The 19373-nt window shown below is 42.0% G+C and overlaps 2 protein-coding genes across 6 annotated transcripts in view; one reads left to right on the top strand and one right to left on the bottom strand.

Moving 5' to 3' along the window:
- clint1a (clathrin interactor 1a) overlaps positions 1-5621 on the top strand; it is a 172783-nt gene extending 167162 nt beyond the window's left edge. For all 4 annotated transcript variants that reach the window (XM_078231266.1, XM_078231269.1, XM_078231268.1 and 1 more), the window contains exon 12: positions 3893-5621. In XM_078231266.1, the coding sequence (XP_078087392.1) occupies positions 3893-4263 (371 nt within the window). In that variant the 3' untranslated portion in view covers positions 4264-5621. The remainder of the gene's footprint in view (positions 1-3892) is intronic.
- A 1960-nt stretch (positions 5622-7581) lies between these two features.
- Positions 7582-19373, bottom strand: part of lsm11 (LSM11, U7 small nuclear RNA associated) — a 32548-nt gene continuing 20756 nt past the window's right edge. Inside the window, exons 2-4 of one of the 2 annotated variants that reach the window (XM_078231271.1) lie at positions 13320-13471; positions 12423-12506; positions 7582-11779 (exon numbers count right to left, since the gene is read on the bottom strand). In XM_078231271.1, coding sequence (XP_078087397.1) covers positions 11390-11779; positions 12423-12506; positions 13320-13471 — 626 coding nt within the window. In that variant the 3' untranslated portion in view covers positions 7582-11389. The remainder of the gene's footprint in view (positions 11780-12422; positions 12507-13319; positions 13472-19373) is intronic. The other variant, XM_078231272.1, reaches the window with a different exon arrangement.

Below are 19373 nucleotides of genomic sequence, written 5' to 3'. Positions count from 1 at the left end.
AGCTTGCGTGCAGAATACGCACTGGCAAGGATCAGATAGGCTGTTTTATGAATGCAAGCATGTAAATACTAGTACATGTTTTGCTGCTTTGGATTCTAGGGGCACAATTTTAAATGAGGTATTGGACTTCTGCTTCTCTGTGGCCAGCATTTTCATAAAGTTCCTTTGCATGAAGAGTACAGCTCAGGATGCAACAATTCCATGTTCAGGAAGATTGGTTCCTCAGAGCTGTGTGGCTAAGGTCTGCCATCATAGCCCTGAAGCAAGCAGTTCAAGAGCTGGGATTTATTCTCAATTATGAAAAGTCCCAGCAACAATTCAAGCAGGGAACTAATATTCTTGGGACATTATTTCTGATACACCGTTTGGAAGATTCTTGGATCCCACTAAAAGATTATTTAAGAATCAGGATAGTTTCTAACGGCTATGTTTTTCAGTGCTATTTGAACTGATTCTTCTCAGTCAATGGGGTTCCCACAGAGGTGGCATCCTTGGGGATTGAGAAAACAGAGGGAATAACCCATTTAAGCATAGGTTTGCTATAGATGTTAATTAGCAGTTGGATGTAAAATAATTAAACTTAGTTTTTTATTGCAGTCATCCAGGGGCATTGTTAATTGCTACAGGAATGATTTAGATATTTAAGATGGAAGAAATACTCGGTTTTCATCCATCAATCCAGCATGGGGAATCCATGCAGGAGGTGAAGGTCTATGCAGCTGGTTGAAATACTTGTTGGGGTTCCACCAGCAGCTTAGTTGGTTAGGACAAGTTGTCCAGCATGACAGCTATAGAATGAGAAGGTCACAGGTCTATCTTTGGTGTAGAGTAAGCCAATTTCTGTTTGGCCATCAGAGTGCTACAGTAGTCACAAAACCTCTGGAGATAGAAGAAGAATCTGCTAGGATTGTGCTCCTCCAGGTTGAGAATCAAGCCTTCTGGACAGAAATATATCTGGACTTAATTGGAGACCAGGTTCAGGCTTGGCTGTGATGTCATGTATTGGTTAGGTTGGGATTTTAAAAATGTAACCAGGAAGGAGAGAATATTGGCAGTGAAAACAAATCATAAAATACTAGTCAAGATAAAATAGGCTACTTGTTTTTAAGAAGTTTGCATTTTGATTGTAGTCTTATTTTTGTTTGTATATGATTATCGATATTTAAAATTTCACCTTTGTGTGAACTCCCTGTAAATTCGTGCATCCACATTCATAATGGAAATTGCCGATGTAAACTTCTCGCACTGTAATTGTGTTCATAGGAGTTTATAATGCAAGAAAAATAAGACACTAACTTTAAAAGTGGAACTGAGTTGATCTGCATGTCCTGGTGGTCTTATTGCCTGCCCTCTAACTGTGCTTCAGCTGAATACCATACATAATCTTCATTAGAAAGTATTTTTAATATCTATCCCCATCCATACATTTGAAATGTTAAAGACATGTAAATGCAAAATTATGTTCTAGGTGGAAACTGAGTGGAGGAGGTGATCCTTTTCCTGTTCATATCAGTTTTATGTCCATAATCTGCTTATGTGCAGGTTAAAGTTTATTTATTAGTGACAAGTAAGGCTTACATTAACACTGCAATGAAGGTACTGCGAAATTCCCTTAGTCGCCACACTCCGGCGCCTGTTCAGGTCAATGCACCTAACCAGACGTCTTTCAGACTGTGGAGGAAACCGGAGGAAACCCACGCAGACATGAGTAGAATGTGCAAACTCCGCACAGTGACCCAAGCTAGGAATTGAACCGGGTTCGTGGCACTGTGAGGCAGCAGTACTAACCACTGTGCCACCATGCTGCCCAAGGTTAGGTGGATTAGCCATGCTGTATTGCCCCTTAGTGTCCAAAGATGTGTAGATTAGGTGGATTAGCCATGGGAAAGATGGGGGGAGGCGAGCGAATGTGGCCCTGGGTGTTGTGCACTTTTGAAGCCAGTGCACTCTTGATGGGCCGAATGGCCTCCTTCTGCACTGTAGGAATTCTATCAATCCAGGAATAGGAGGTGGGGGATTCATAATCTCTCTATCTTGTTTATTAAGCACTGTATATCTTTATAATTAGACATTGTGCTCATTGCAAACTATTAGTAGATGGTAGATGCTACTGCAGCCTCCAGGGCACAGCAGCATGGAACCCCTTTGCTCCAAAGGCCTAGGGCTAGTTCACATCAAACTAATGAGATGCCACGAGAGCTGATTTTCATCAGGCCAAATGACCATTTTTCTTAATTGTATAAGGGTCCAAAGTGGAATGAGTTTAGGAGATCTCAATCCCAGTGCCCAGCGAGCTGTAGTTCAATAGGAAATGACAACTGACTCGTTGAGTATCATTCCAAAGATAATTTGCCATCTTCAAATATACTTTCATGCCTTTTCTAAAGCAACCATTGCCTCCAAATCCTAAAATGGCTGTGCATGAATTTTTTATAATTTGTTCTCAGGACGTGGACAAGATTGCACTTACTGCCCATCTCTAGAGGTGATGAAACATTAGTGAGCTGCCCTGCATTGCTGCAGTTCTTTTTGTGCAGCAATTCCATTGGCTTCAGCTACCTCAATAATGACCCTGCCTCAATCTTAAAGCCAATAGTGGGATGTTCACTGATAATTGCAGTGCTCCGTACCATTCGTAGCTCCTCGGATACTGAGGCAATTCATGCCTGCACTCAGCAAGACCTGAACAATATTCAGGTTTGGGATGATAAGTGGCAAGTAACATTCCTGCCACACTAGTGCCAGGCAATGACCATCTCCAACAAGAAAGAATCTAACCTTCTCCCCATGATATTCAATGGCGTTACCGTTGCTGAATCCCCCACTACTCATATCCAGGGGGTTACCATTAACCAGAAACTGATCTGAGCCAACCGTATAAAATATTGTGACTACAAGAGCAGGTGAGAGGCTAGGAATTCTGAGGTGAATAACTCACCACCTGACTCCCCCAAATCCTGAACACCATCTACAAAGCACAAGTTAGGAGTATGATGGAATACTCTCCACTTTCTTGGATTAGAGCAGCTCTAACACTTAGCACCATTCAGGACAAAACATGCAGCTTCCCATCCACTACCTTAAAACATTCCCTCCACCACCATGCATAGTAGCAACAATGTGTACCATCTACAAGATGCACTGCAGGAACTCAACAGGGTTTCCTCAATAGCATCTTCTAAACTACTAAATGCTACCACCTAGAGGGTGGCAGATGCACAGAAACGCCACTTACCAGTTTCCTTCCAAGTTGCATGCCATCCTGACTTGCTGCTCCTTCACTGTTGCTAGGTAAAAATCCTGGAACTCCCTGCCAAACAACACCAAGGTTGTATCTATACATCACTCGGACTGCAGCTGCTTTAGAAGGCAGCTCGCCACCATCTTCTCGAGAAATCGGGGATTTAAAAATAAACGCTGGCCTTGCTAGCGATACCCTCATCCCATGAGCAAATGTAAACAAAAGATGGAGAATTCCAGGATTTTGACCTGGAAATTATGAAGGAATGGCTGGGATATTTGTCCAATGTTGTACTGAGAAATAGAAAGCAGGAATCTACATTCCTGTGCTTTGGGGGGAGATGTTACAATTGGACTCGTAGCCCCAGCCGTGCCTGGGAATGGTTTTGGGAAGCAACCAATATTTCTTCTCGTGCTGTCTGTGACTTTTAATAGTAAATTGCATCCCTCGATTTCAAAAGAGGGACATTGTTGCGTTTTGGCTGTGATGCCTCCCATCATTAAATATCTGGGGTGATCTATTTAGAATCACCCCAACCTCTGAGGTGTCAATATATTTCTACCGTAAAATTATCCAGCCACATTAGGACAGAGGAACAGAAAAATTTAGAGTTTAAAAAAAAAACCCACTGATCTGTTGTTATCTTCACAGGCACACAGCAACCGGTGAACCTCGTGGCCCAAAGCTTTTCAGCTGTATCCATTAACTCGCCAACCAGTGTGATGCCTCCACGACCTCCAGGAGCGTCTCCTATGATGGCTGGCAGTGTGCCAGTGGGCATGGGGGTGCCGAACATGATGGCGACTGGTGCCATAGGGATGAATCCTATGGGTATACCTCAGAGTGGTGTGATGAACCAAGGAATGATGGGAATGAACATGGGAATGGCTCCAGCTGGCATGGCCATGACAGGTTCCATGGGGATGGGTGTTCCTGCCATGGGTCTCAATACCAGTATGACGCCTGCAATGGTGCAATCCAAGCAAGATGCCTTTGCCAATTTTGCCAACTTTAGTAAATGAAAAGGTTGGAAAGACTCCATTAATTAGATGAAGGTGTGAAGGCTGCACAAAATAGTACTTGAAACATGTGAAGATAGGTTGTCTTAAATTTTTATAGCTATAAAGAACAAGTTTTGTGAAGAATATGGCATATTTTGTATTGGGGAGAAATCTGGTAATTGGCAAGATCTGTGCTATTGAATGTGTATGTCTGTTTCCTAACACAGGTTCTTCAAGTAAAATCCCTTTCATTGGCATCTTGTTTGTGAGATACACCTGAAAGCCTTTTTAAATGTTGATGAATTTTAACTCTTCTGAAATCACAGGGCAGGGAGGATTACATGGGTTGGGAAAAGCAGTTCATATCAAAAATAATTTTTGTACCTATCTTAATGGCCTTTAAGTCAGGATCCCGAGAAAATCATTAAAATCCAGAGTATAAAAATTAAAATTTTGTTCTTCTTTACTTCTTTACCTGGACACAATCAGTCTTTCCAGCAGTGTGATAATCAGCTTGTGTATATATCCTTTATGTAACAAATGAATGCAAAACTATTAAAAGGTCTACTTCAAGGTACCAAAAAACAAACCTGATTACTGGAATGTAAATAGTTTGGTGGTATGTTCCAGTCTTAATAGAGGAAATTAAATTCTTTCTATCATGAAAATGTCTTTATTAATAATTAATAAATGGTGGTAGTTGCAGCTTTTATTTTTCAATTTCCCTCGATTCCCCCTTTCTTTTAATATTCACTGTCTAATGCTGAAATACAAATATCAGCTACGTATTCCCTTTGCAGTTGTGGGACTTCATGATTTGAGGTAAAGGAATGGGAAGGGCATCTCGCATTGGTAATAGGTGAGTGCACAGGTCACCGGTCACCTTAATCCACCTATTTTCTACACTCACTCGCCTGCACAGGTACAGGTGTGTTTTTTTTTCTTTCCCCCTCAGCCGAGTGAACCCTGCAAGTGTGCAATACCCAAAACATTCCTCTGCTCTTCACAGAAACTAGCATTAACGCTACACTTGCCCTGGTTTCCGAGGTGGTGCGGGTGAAGAGTTTTCCATTTCTTCCAAAAATGTGTACGCTGTCATTCTTTTTTTTTTCTCTCTGGTTTTTGAACCTTTTTTGCCTTGGTGACTGGTGAATCATGACACTGTTCTGTAACGTTAAAGCCATGTTATCTGCTTGTTGGATGGGAACTTCACTAAGGGACACACTGCTAGTGATGCAAAAGTCAAGCCCTACACCTACAGTGAATCTTTTTTCTTCTCCCCAACAAGCCAGAGAGGGAAAAAAATGTGTTTCACTTGTACTCATGACCTGTTATGTATTACAGCAAACTATTCATTAAAATCTGTTACTTAAAAATCACCTTTTGTGCTCATTATCTGACTTTGTATTGTGACTTTGGGAAAAAAAACCTTTGTGGAAGTAAATTTTTTAATGAATAATTCACATTGCCTTAATGACTTTGCATTTGTCCCTTTTCCAACAAAAGGCTTTCACCACTCAAAGTTTAAAGAGGGAAGATGCCTTGACCTAGTCTAAACCTTGCCAATTCTCCCATTTACAACATTTATAATTAGACACATTATTGTACTTCAAGTATAGTGTAATGAAAAGTGATTTGTTTCCTAAATAAGAAATGAGAGTGTGTAATTAGCAGTCTGCACTTTTTAATCATTCAGCAATTCTGTTTGAATTGGAATCAAAGAATAAAAAGCTTTCACGTATAGTTACATCAAAATAATCAATGCACGCTTCAGTAGTCTTAAAGCTGTCAGTTGTTTTTTTCCCCCTTGTAGTCTCCTAAATGGTTTCCTTGTAAAAGATAATATTTCATGTTGATTGAGGTAGGGTTAAAAATAGCACTAACTCAGGAGGTTTGATTCATATAGACAATTCCACGGGAAGAGTGAAGCTTTTTGCTGGAATTCTCCCATTCCCATGTTTAATGTGTTTAATTCTGTTCTAGCTACAAAGGTTTCTCCGGTAATATTCTTATCCTGAGCATTTCAATGAAAAGTGCCAGTGAGTATGAAAAATTAATATTGCTCCCCCACGTGCCACTGGAATTTCAGTAGAATGGAAAAGTGGACATGTGAAGTTTTTGTGCTCTACCTAATAGAATTTGGGGAGGGGGAGAGGAGGAGAATGGAGAAGCACCACCCAAATTCTGACACAGTTCGATTGTGTTTGGAGTATTTTGATTTGTGGTGATATGTTAAAACAAGACTACTGAAGATTTTTGCAAAAATAAAATAAAGTGAAATAAAAGCCCCAAAGCATAAGGGAAATATCTGTCTCGAGAAACCATTGCATAAGATTGCTAGTATGATTTTGATTTCCCTTAGTGTACTAATACCAAATAAAATGTAAAGGATCTAAATAACTGGGCAAACTAAGTTTTCTTGTTTTGCATGACCATCCCTGCCCCACCCCCCAAAAAAAACAAAGGCAGTTTAACTTTCCTCAATGTTTTGTTACTAAAATCAAATATACCATTTTTACACACATGTTCATACGGTTAATGATTTTTATACTAGTTTTTAAAATGTAATTACTTCTACGGTTTTCATTTAATTGTAATTTAACAAAACATTTCTACTTAATCCTATCAGCAGACGTATTGTAACTGACTGTATTTTATACATATCTCTCCTTTTCATATAGATAAATCGCATAGAATCCTCAACATGTGAATAGAATCCAAATGTATCAATTTTACAAGTGACTGAAAATCAAAAGTATTATTTAGAGTCGTGATGTTTAACCATTGACATGTTGCATCTAAACCACACCTGGTTCCCTCTTCAGGGATTAGGACTTTTGCCCTCAAAGGCCTATGAGACCATGTTCTGGTCAAGTTTTAGATATCTTGTGATGAGCCAAAGCTGCTCTTGCACCCCAAGTATTCTGGGGACACATGAGAAATTTTGACAGATTGTCTCTCCCTCTCGCAACCCTTGTCTGTCTAATTACAACTCTGAATTATCGTTGTTTCATACCATGGTCCTTCACCTTATAAATTTGTTGAATAAGACCTGACTTTTGTCTGCTGATCTTTACTTGACCCAATTCTTTAATCTGATCGACAAGGATAACGTGCAGAAAATATTATATTTCTAAATGGAAAAGGCATTAAAGCTGAATTTTATCTCTGAAAACTTGCAGAATAAAAGTGTTGTGGTATGAAGATAATAGATTTTAACAACAGAAGGAGAGTCCCTCCCTGGGCAGCACGGTTCCTTCAGCATACTACTTTGTGTTACTCAAAATACTGGACTTCACAAACCAATATTAAAAAACTGAAACAAAACTTTAAGAACATAAGTGTTGGAAATGTACTTTATTGGACAGGAATTATCCAAAGTTCAGAATCTTCACCCAAGGTGTAAAATGACTTGCTGTGCATTTACATTCCATTAGCCTGTTAATTTTATCTAAGGAATAGATTCGAAAGCTACAAAGTGCATTTTATTGATTTTTTTTTTTTCCTCCCCTCTCCCTCCAACTCCTCTCATTGCCAATTTCTCAGAGTTCTTGATGCTCTTCTCCAAAATGCAAATTGCACATCAAGATCCTTTTGAAATATTTTAGCCAGGAGAAATATTGAGGAAATGTTCATCACATTTTACTACTTGACATTTAGTTGGGCCACAGTGGCTGAGAAATGAGATTTTAAACATCCCTGCCATGCAGCACAAAGCTCAGCAATCAACCAGCTCTTAAATCGGTTGCTATAATAGGCACGATACTCAGAGACAGATATGGAGTGGACTGGTTACATTTATCATCTGGTACCCCTGCAGCTGGCAACCTAATGAACATGCACCTGCTCAAAAAGGAGCAAGGTCATTAATAATCTAGTACCTATAGGAAAATATCTTTGTCAGCCATTTCTGGGAATTAGAGTTAACATAGTGTAAATCATCACTGTCAAATTGAAGTCATGAATTAGTCGAGGACAGATTATATGTTTCTGTTTATTGACTATGCAGAAAAACACTTTCCCTCCCATTCCTGCACTTCCTCTATTGCCAGCATTTGTACAGTCCCAATGTGTTCCAGCACACCCCCCACCTACAATAGCTGTATTAAGCTGTAGCACCCTTCAGTACCTGGCCTCCCCTCTCCAGTACTGTCACATTCATCTGTAACTATCCCCACCCTTGGTACCTAACTACACCACTGATATATCAAGTTGCAACTTCCCAATATCTATCACCCATCCAGGTTTATCAAGAACTGCATGTGGACACAACTTGACCACCGCCTTATCCTCCAGGGTATCTGGACCCCCTGCACTAACCTAATGAGCTGTAGCACTCCTATTCCTGACTCAGTGATGGTATCTACATAGTACTGTTATCACATTGTTTATTTTGTGCACTGAAACCAAAATATTACAGAAAAACATGCAATTGTGCCAGAATCCTTTTGTGACTAGAAACAGACATTAGTAGTCACCTTTGTCGCTCCTACCACAAATAGCTGTTAACACTACTACAGCCAGCTGTTCCCTATTCAAATTGCTGTCTTTGGGCCAGAATGTTGTTTTACTGCTGACTATTTTCACAGGCTAAAGTGGACAAAGTGGTTTGTAAATTTCACATATCCACTATACAAAAATCCTAGGGACAACACATTAAGAGCACGACTGTTAAGAGTTGGACATTACTGTATTATGTGTGAGGGAGCTGTTACCCTAGAAATAAGGACACTCCATAACTCAGCTTTGAGTCTGCCTCAGTACCAAAAGGCTGCAGAATCTTGCATGCTTTCAGAGGTACATTAGTGCAAGAGTGACCCAATTAGTTAAATAAGTAATCGAATATCAAGAGGGAAATGTCATATTCCATTTAAATTAAGAACCACTGAAATGCTATTAAAAGCTGTACTTAGTACATTAAGGTTATGATTTGCATAGCAATAGCATTTCAGATTTTAATGCAATGCTTATGATTTTTGGTGCTGGAGGATGCTGCAAAGGCTCAATGTGGATCTGTCATTTTTTTCTGTTTCAAGGAAAATTAGTTTGTCCCACATAGATGAAACTTCAAATCAATCTGGTAATCAGATGTGTGCGCATCTGAATTAGTTGATGGATGTTTTCAGCATATGCAGTTTTTTAATCTCTCTGAAAGGATCATACCGGCCAAGAGTTAGAAAGTATCTTTCCAGGTAGGAGTGATGAGAGACTTGGGGTGGTTAGTTTCCAGTGTAGTAAACCTCATTTGATAATTAGGATATTCAAATACGTGAGTTTGGCTTTGTACTGAAGATCTGTCCCTCAATCTTAGAATGATACAATGCAAGCTGCCATTCAGTCCATCATGCCTGTGCTGGCTGTTCCGTTAGTCCCATTCCCCTGCTCGCTCTCACCCTGCTAATTACCTATTGAAATTTAGCATCACATTTCCTTCCATGACCTTTTGAAGACTGTCCTAATCATAATTTACATTTAAAAAATCTCCAGTTCTTTTGCTAATTTAAATTTGGGCCTTGGATTGCTCTAGAGAGAGTATGTACTCAGTGGGCCAAATGGGCACCTTCTGTGCCACAATAACTGACTGGCTACCAACCCTCCTGCCAATGGAAAGTTTTCCTTTAACCACCTCTGCTAAATCTATTACAAACTAACTATGGTCGGAGATCAATCTCAGATTCTTGACAGACCTGAAGTCCCTCAATCCTGATATTCCACTAAATCTATTCTTTGCATTCATGTGGTGGCCCCAAATCGAAGACTTTCTATGTGAGGACTAATCAGTTTGGCCTGTTTTTGTGTTCTGTCCATATAAAGTCAAAGATCCTAAGTTAACTTAAAAGCCTTCTCAGCTTGTCCTACTGCAATTTTAACCTGTTTTGGCTCTACAAATATTCTCTCCTTTGAAAATCTGCAGCCATACATCCTTGTTAGAGTGCATAAATGTTTGGGTCATTATTAAAAACTCCTTCACTGTTAAGTATTTTAATTCTCAAGAGATGAAAGACATCAGCAATTCTGCATTTCTTGCCCAGTCCATGAAGCAGATTAGGGATCCAGTCACTCCATACATGACAATCTGGTGTGAGCCCACAAACTATGAAATTAATATCACCCCTCGTATCAGATAAGGCAGTGAATGTGGCAACTGAGTTCAATGGCAGTAATATCACAGCTGTCTGTACTTGGCTTTGCCATACATGCACTTCCAGGGGAGGATACTGGATAACCCCCACAAAAAATAGTCTTCCAACTAGTGCCTTATTGCTGCACAGTGCCCTTGTTCAGCAAAGGAAACTGAACACACACAATACCACTGCAGCTCAAACCCGATTGCAGGATGCTGGGACAGTCTTTGAATCCCTCCTGACTTTGGCACTGAGTTAGACTACTTTGTAGCAGGCAACAGGCACTGATATCACTCTTTATACGTCTAACAATCAAGAAACATTTTCTTGTGACAAGTTTCCTCAGCTTCTGGTTGAAACTTCTGACCAATAACAGAATGAAACAAAGAACAGGAAATCTCATCCACATTAATGCTGAAAAAAATGCTATCAAAGATTTTTGTTTTGTGCTCAACAGGAATCTCAAAGGGGAAGAACAATTTATACTGCTCGAGAAGAGGATATAACTTATTAACCCCCTTTGAAATTTGGTATTCTTGTGAATCCATTTCAACAGTGTGTCTTTTTTACAGCAATAGTTACAGTTCTGTACTACCAAGTGACTCTATGCTTTTTCCTTGGACCTTTTAAGATAACCCCATTTTTAAAGGTTTTGAAATGAAACACATACTGGAGTACAACAATTAGAGATGGTGAACTGCAAACTCAATCCAGTCACAAGGGCAATTTAATATTAAGAAAACAACCAGACCAATGCAGCAGCTGCCAGCAAAAACAGAAAAATGTTTTGTCAGGACACTTAGGTAATAATCAACTACCAAACTGAACTTATCCAAAATCCATTTAGAAGATTTCATTTTATTCTCTCTAAACAGGCAGATTTCCAAGCAGTTGACGTTTGTGCAGAACAAATGATGTGTTTACTGCCTCTAGTCTACTTGGTTGGTCTAATACTCCACAAAGGCCTAATGGGCTGAGGTACTGGAGTGGTTGGCAGATGGTCCTCAATCGCTCTGTATTCATCACTGCATTAAACTGATCAGCAAGATATTCTCTCCTCGGATGAAGAGTTGTTTCACATGTCTTTGGGAAACCTGCTGATAATCCACCCTGGGTCGGGCTTTTTTCCGTTTCTGCTTCTCTCCCGTTGGGGTCCTGAGCCCCAAACTCGTTTGTTTGATGTTTCTCTTTGATTGATCAAGATCCACCACATCACTCTGGGCAGTCAGCTTTAAGGTCTCAGAGGTTACCTCTGCAGGTTCTGTCTTAGGCATGCAACTCAGATTTTTGCTGTCCCCCAGTCCACTTTTAGCACCCTCAAAGCTCTTGGATAGACAGCCCGTTTGTTCCACAATTGTGGCATCTGGTTCCACATCTGTGGATCGATCTTGGAGCTTAAGCCGGTCAAAAAGCTGCATTTAAAAACAAATACAGTGAATACTATATACTCTTATATAGAGCCAGGTTATAAACGAGATATAGCACAAGTTAAATACACAAAACCTCCCTCCACATTTCCCATCAAACTGACCATTCTGGGTCAGGTACAGCAGTTTAGATACAGAGCAAAGCTCCCTCTACACTGTCTGATCAAACATTTCCCCGTCAGCTAAACACAGGTTAAATATATAAAAAATACGTCTCCACCCTTCCAAGGAATGAGCCCCAGCACATACCATACCAAATCAGAGCTTTAATGTAGTCAGAATTCTTATTTCATGCTGAAATTGCAGTACAAGGAATGAAGACCTGAAATATCAAAACTCTGTTGACCTCTCTTCAGATGCTGCCTAACCTGCTGAGCATTTCCAGCATTTTGGATTAGTGTAATTATCCTCCTCCATGCATTTATTTAGCTTTCCCTTAAATAGCATCATTGGGCGGAAGGAATGAGATCTTTCAGGGTTCCCACTACTGATCATTGTATAATGCCTCCACTTAGAGGGTGACAACAGCATTGGAGTCAGTATCTTGGGAAGGGGAGAGGAAAGAGATTTGGAGCAAAAGGTCTTAAGGATTTTTTCCATAAGGCACAATGATGAGGCCTTGACTTACTCTGCTAACGGTTAATGCTGGTTCATTGTAAAAGGCTTTTCCAAGGATGGGTTTCCTGAAGGTTTCATCCACATCAACAAGTGCCTGAAATAATGGTGAAGAAATTAATAAGAAGTTAACACAGTGAGTGTGCAGCATCTCACACATTTGGGCATTTGCCAAAACCCTGGAGCACAAGAAAGCAGTGAAATCACACACATTTTGCTGAACTGACGCTAGGGACCGGGGATATATGAACCACAATGGTATTACAGTCAGTTACACATTGAGACAAAGAGGTTTCTTATTCTCATCAATATGAGTGGATAATATAACTTAAGGCAACATTCACAAGGCAAAAGACAAGGAAGACCATTCAGTCCATCCTGTGCCATTGCTACCGAAGGGCCTGACAGTACTAACCACCACCCCCACTCTCACAAAGCATCTTTCCAAGAGTCTGTGCTGGTGGTGTTCATTTCTTGTGAAAAGAAGAACAAGTTCAGTTCTAAATCTGTCTTTCACTGGACTGAAACCCTATCCCCCGTTCTACTTGTCACCTCTTCGTAACCTCCTTTAACTGGTGAAAAGCCCAGGTTGCTTCAGATTGATCTGATGCTGGGATCAGCCTTGTGACTTCTCTAAACTACTGGTCCTAATTTGATGCATTTAAAAGGTTGGGTGAAGACCAGACTGCGCTCTGCCACGTAGACTCTCCATTAAAACAGACTGACAACACCGACTGTTGAAAAATGGCCATTTGGGTGAGGAAGGCTGGAGAAAGCCTGTGGAACATAGGTACTGGCAACTTTAGAGAGAGAGAAAACAGAAAGGGGATGAGTGAGATGGGGAGATAAATGTGAAAATGATGGCTTTGACTCAATCTGTGTGAGGTGCAGTGAGAAGGTATTTGCTTACAGCATTCATTACCATGTTCCAGAACTTGTCAAACGTCACTAAGAATCCTGAGCAGACGCCCCGCAGTCCCTTGAAAGTCCGAATGTGGACGTTGATTTTTATCCTGTCCTGAATACAGCGATACAATTCACCCAAAGGGCTGCCTTCATGAACTGCACAAAATAAAACATTCCCAGTTATATCAATACAACAAACAGTGTAGCAAAAAATAAAAAGACTGCAATATTGTTTGCTACCATTGGAGGTCACCAGAGCTACATTTGTTTCCACTGGAGCACCAGCCTTTAATACAGTGAGAATACCTCCCTCCACTATTGTTCTTGCTAGTTGAGCCATGCAGATCACAAAGGCCTTGCCTGAATTCAATCCAGTTACATCTACAGTCTTTCGGGGGAGAAGCTGTTCTTGAGAATTCCACCATTTGCCTGATAAGGACAAATACTCATCTGGAAACCATAATTGATTGATGTTAGCAGGTTGCCTCTGGCAACCAGCATACATACAGTTAAGTAACCTTTTGATAGCTAAGTGGATGAGTTGATCACAATCATGAATAACAATGAAAACATTTCTCAGTGTGTGCTGGTATAGAAAATAATCTGGAATGGTGGACTATTTGCACGGCATTATTTGGGATATTTTACAAGGTCCATAACGTTAAGACTGTCAAAAGAATGGATTTGGATTAACTAATTTTGCACTGGGAATAAAGCTAATAGAGGAGAGATAGAGATGAAATGTTACAGCCCTTTTTGGGAGAAGATAGAGAAGAAAAGACAAAAGATTTAAAAGGAATATGTTAAGATCAGAATGAAGTAGTATTTGCACAGCACATCCTCAGGTCATATCAAAGTAGAACACAGCCAATAATGCCCTTTCAAAGGGTAGTCACTGTTGTTTTGCAGGGGAACACAAGATCCAACTGACAGCAATGACATAAACCATCAGATCAGCTGCTTTTGGTGGTGTTTTAGAGATGACCAGAACTTGCTGTCATTTGAAAAAAAACAACGCTGGTATATTTGATGTCCAAGACCTCAGCTGAAAGATATCACCTCTAACTGGAAAATTCCTTCATAGAACTGAAGTATCTGCCTTGATTATTTACAAGCTTCTGATTCAGAAGCAAAACTGCTTCCAACTGAACTATGATGGCACGCAATAACAGGATCCAGAAGTCTAAAGACCATAATTTATATTAGGTCCTTAAAAATGAAGTGATAGGAATAAACAGTTGGCATAAATTATTAAAAACAAGCATGCTCTCTCCTGCCCTGCTACATGCATACCTCTTGTTGACCAATAGCGAAGCAGCCCTGACGGCGGTCATGGAGGTGTCCATGGCCCACACCATACTGCTCTCCTGGCTGGAGGAGGCGAGCTGCTCCTATGGGGAAACAAAGAGCAAAAGTCAGGGCTTGGAGATCAAAGCTCTCTCTCTCTCTGACACACACACAGCTCTCTCACACAGTTTCAGGCCCTAGCAGAGCAAAGCACTAAGTGCTGATCACCATTGGTCTGAATTAATTCTCAGTTAATAACATTTACTCCACTCCCATCCATTGGAGGAAAGTTAAGAATTCCCTGGGACTGCCCCAATCCTTAGCCAAGTGGTTGTTTTGATTTTTTCCCCCTTTATTCTTTCATGGGATGTCCTTAATTGACCATGAACTGAGGGGGTAATTAAGAGTCAACCACATTGCTGTGGTTCTAGTGTCACATGTAGGTCAGATTGGGTAAGGATGGCAGATTTCCTTTGCATTAGTGAACCAGATAGGTTTTACAATAATCAACGGTGATCACCATTGCTGAGGCTGGCTTTATGTTCCAGATGTATTGATTGTATTTAAATTTTTAAATGAGGATGGCATGGTGGCACAGTGGTTAGCACTGCTGCCTCATAGCTCGAGGGACCCGGGTTCAATTCTGTCATCGGGTGACTATCTGTGCGGAGTTTGCATGTTGTCCTGTGTCTGCGTGGGTTTCCTCCGGCTACTCCAGTTTCCTCCCACAGTCCAAGATGTGCAGGTCAGGTGGATTGGCCACGATAAATTGCCCCTTAATTTCTTGATGTATAGGTTAGATGGATTAGCCATGGTAAATGTGTGTGGTTACAGGGATAGGGCAGGGAGATGGGACTGGATAAGATACTGGGTCAGAGAGTCGGTGCGGACTTGATGGGCCAAATGGCCTCTTCTGCACTGTAGGGATTCTATAATTCTATAAATTCCACCAGCTGCCATGGTGGGATTTGAACCCATGTCCTCAGCATAGGTCCCAGGATTTTTAGTCCAGTGAAAACACCACTGACACCCTGAGCGTCTCTGGAGGTTAAGCCTGAGTCGAATCAAGTCCTCACCCAAAATCCACACAAACTATTAATTATGACAAGGACTGGGAGGCCTGGCAGTTCACCATAACCCCTTAACTAACGGCAACTTCAGGCTAAATTCACTAAATTCAGCACAGATTTGAGAGGTAGTGGGGTAGCACAGAGGAAGGAGAAGAAATCAAACCAGTAAAATCTCTGCTGGTGGGGCTCAGTAGCACGAATAGAGAAGAGACACTTAGTAAGTTTTAAGGGTCAATCTGCAGGTTTATTCATTGTGTAACGAATCAGGATTGTAACTGGAGCTTTGTTCTGCCACCAAAAATATCAGGGCCACAAATTTTGATTTGAAAGTCACATCAATAAGAGCTGTGCAGGAATACAGCAGTGATAAATTATGAGTAATGTGCAGTGAGCATCACTGGGCAAAAAGGCTGATGATTCCTACAGCAAACTGTAGGAATCATTCATGTCGAGAGGGCTAGAATACAAGAGCAGGTATGTACTTCTGAGGCTGCATTAGGCCCTGGTCAGACCCCATTTGGATTACTGTGAGCAGTTTTGGGCCCCTTTAAAACAGAGATGAGAAACAATTTCTTCAGCCAGAGAGTGGTGAATCTGTGGAATTCTTTGCTGCAGAAGGCTGTGGAGGCCAGGTCACTGACTGCCTTTAAGACAGAGATAGATAGGTTCTTGATTAATAAAGGGATCAGGGGTTATGGAGAAAAGGCAGGAGAATGGGGGATGAGAAAAATATCAGCCATGATTGAATGGCGGAGCAGACGCGATGGGCCGAGTGATCTAATTCTGCTCCTGTGTCTTATGGTCTAAACTAGGCATCAATCTGCTAAATAACTCATGGTGTCAACATTGTTTTACAGGATTTTATTATATCAATATTAATGCATCAGAATCCACCGACCCTCATTAGGATTTGAAGTAGCTAATATAAAAAGAGTGCATTTAGTTTTTTTTTTACTGTAGTACAGGGTACATTCCGGATTATTAACAATTGGTATTAACGTAGCACCTTTAGCATAATAAAACATTGCACAGAGGTGGAGAGGTTAGGGTGGGTATTCAGAGTTTGGGACGTCGGCACAGCCCCCAATACTGGAGCAATCAAAATCGGAGGATGTTCAAGAAGCCAGAATTAGAGGGCAGATATCTCGGAGGATGGTGGGACTGGAGGACAAGAGAGATAGGGAGGAGCAAGGTCATGGAGGGATTTGAAAACAAGAATTAGAATTTAAAACTGAGTGTTCTTAACTGGGAACCAATGCAGCCAAGCAATGGGCAAACAGGATTTGGTGAGAGTTAGCAGATGGACATCAGATAACCTCAGGTTTCTGGGGCGTAGAATATGGAAGACCGGCCAGGAGTGCTTTAGTATGGAGATATAGAACAAAGAACAAAGAACAATACAGCACAGGAACAGGCCCTTCGGCCCTCCAAGCCCGCGCCGCTCCCCGGTCCAGGATTGAATCCTGAATCCAGGATCCCCGCCCAATTTTCCAGCCTATCTACATACCAATATCCTATCCACCGAGCTGTCCCTCACAGCTACGATGCTTTGTTCATTACAACCTATTAACTCACCCCCACCCCCCCATTCCAGACCATGTGATCTCCAGGGAGAGGCGGAAACCCAGAGTGAAAAACCCCAGGGCCAATATGGGGAAAGAAAATCTGGGAAATTCCTCTCCGACCCCCTGAGGCGATCGAAACGAGTCCAGGAGATCACAATGGCCCTGATCGGAAAATGCTTCCCAACTCTAGTCATTTCCACTTCCACGAACACCATATGAATTCCCTGCCCCCGAGACAGGTTCCCAACTATCCGCAGTCTCGCTCTGTACTGGCACCAGCAAGATGATCATAGAATGAAGCCTTGAAACGGGAAACAAGGAACAATTAGCCCGCGCCGCTCCCTGATCCAAACTAGACCACTCTTTTGTATCCCTCCATTCCCACTCCGTTCATATAGCTGTCTAGATAAGTCTTAAACGTTCCCAGTGTGTCCGCCTCCACCACCTTGCCCGGCAACACATTCCAGGCCCCCACGACCCTCTGTGTAAAATATGTCCTTCTGATATCTGTGTTAAACCTCCCCCCCTTCACCTTGAACCTATGACCCCTCGTGAACGTCACCACCGACCCGGGGAAAAGCTTCCCACCGTTCACCCTATCTATGCCTTTCATAATTTTATACACCTCTATTAAGTCTCCCCTCATCCTCCGTCTTTCCAAGGAGAACAACCCCAGTTTCCCCAATCTCTCCTCACAACCAAGCCCCTCCATACCAGGCAACATCCTGGTAAACCTCCTCTGTACTCTCTCCAAAGCCTCCACGTCCTTCTGGTAGTGTGGCGACCAGAACTGGACGCAGTATTCCAAATGCGGCCGAACCAACGTTCTATACATCTGCAACATCAGACCCCAACTCTTATACTCTATGCCCCGTCCTATAAAGGCAAGCATGCCATATGCCTTCTTCACCACCTTCTCCACCTGTGACGTCACCTTCAAAGATCTGTGGACTTGCACACCCAGGTCCCTCTGCGTCTCTACACCCTTTATGGTTCTTCCATTTATCGTGTAGCTCCTCCCTACATTATTCCCACCAAAATGCATCACTTCGCATTTATCAGGATTGAACTCCATCTGCCATTTCCTTGCCCAAATTTCCAGCCTATCTATATCCTTCTGTAGCCTCTGACAATGTTCCTCACTATCTGCAAGTCCTGCCAGTTTTGTGTCGTCCGCAAACTTACTGATCACCCCAGTTACTCCTTCTTCCAGATCATTTATATAAATCACAAACAGCAGAGGTCCCAATACAGAGCCCTGCGGTACACCACTTGGGCGGCACGGTAGCACAGTGGTTAGCACTGCTGCTTCACAGCTCCAGGGTCCCGGGTTCGATTCCCGGCTCGGGTCACTGTCTGTGTGGAGTTTGCACATTCTCCTCGTGTCTGCGTGGGTTTCCTCCGGGTGCTCCGGTTTCCTCCCACAGTCCAAAGATGTGCGGGTTAGGTTGATTGGCCAGGTTAAAAATTGCCCCTTAGAGTCCTGGGATGTGTAGGTTAGAGGGATTAGCGGGTAAATATGTGGGGGTAGGGCCTGGGCGGGATTGTGGTCGGTGCAGACTCGATGGACCGAATGGCCTCCTTCTGCACTGTAGGGTTTCTATGATTTCTATGACCACTAGTCACAGGCCTCCAGCCGGAAAAAGACCCTTCCACTACCACCCTCTGTCTTCTATGCCCAAGCCAGTTCTCCACCCATCTAGCCACCTCCCCCTTTATCCCATGAGATCCAACCTTTTTCACTAGCCTACCATGAGGGACTTTGTCAAACGCTTTACTAAAGTCCATATAGACAACATCCACGGCCCTTCCTTCGTCAACCATTTTGGTCACTTCTTCAAAAAACACCACCAGGTTAGTGAGGCATGACCTCCCTCTCACAAAACCATGTTGACTATCGTTAATGAGTTTATTCCTTTCTAAATGCGCATACATCCTATCTCTAAGAATCTTCTCCAACAACTTCCCCACCACGGACGTCAAGCTCACCGGCCTATAATTACCCGGGTTATCCTTCCTACCCTTCTTAAATAACGGGACCACATTGGCTATCCTCCAATCCTCTGGGACCTCACCTGTGTCCAGTGACGAGACAAAGATTTGCGTCAGAGGCCCAACGATTTCACCTCTCGTCTC

The sequence above is a fragment of the Mustelus asterias genome, chromosome 16, assembly GCF_964213995.1.
Source record: "Mustelus asterias chromosome 16, sMusAst1.hap1.1, whole genome shotgun sequence".
NCBI lineage: Eukaryota > Metazoa > Chordata > Chondrichthyes > Carcharhiniformes > Triakidae > Mustelus > Mustelus asterias.
Note: the sequence above shows the minus strand (reverse complement) of the source record. Positions and strands in the feature narration are given on the sequence as shown.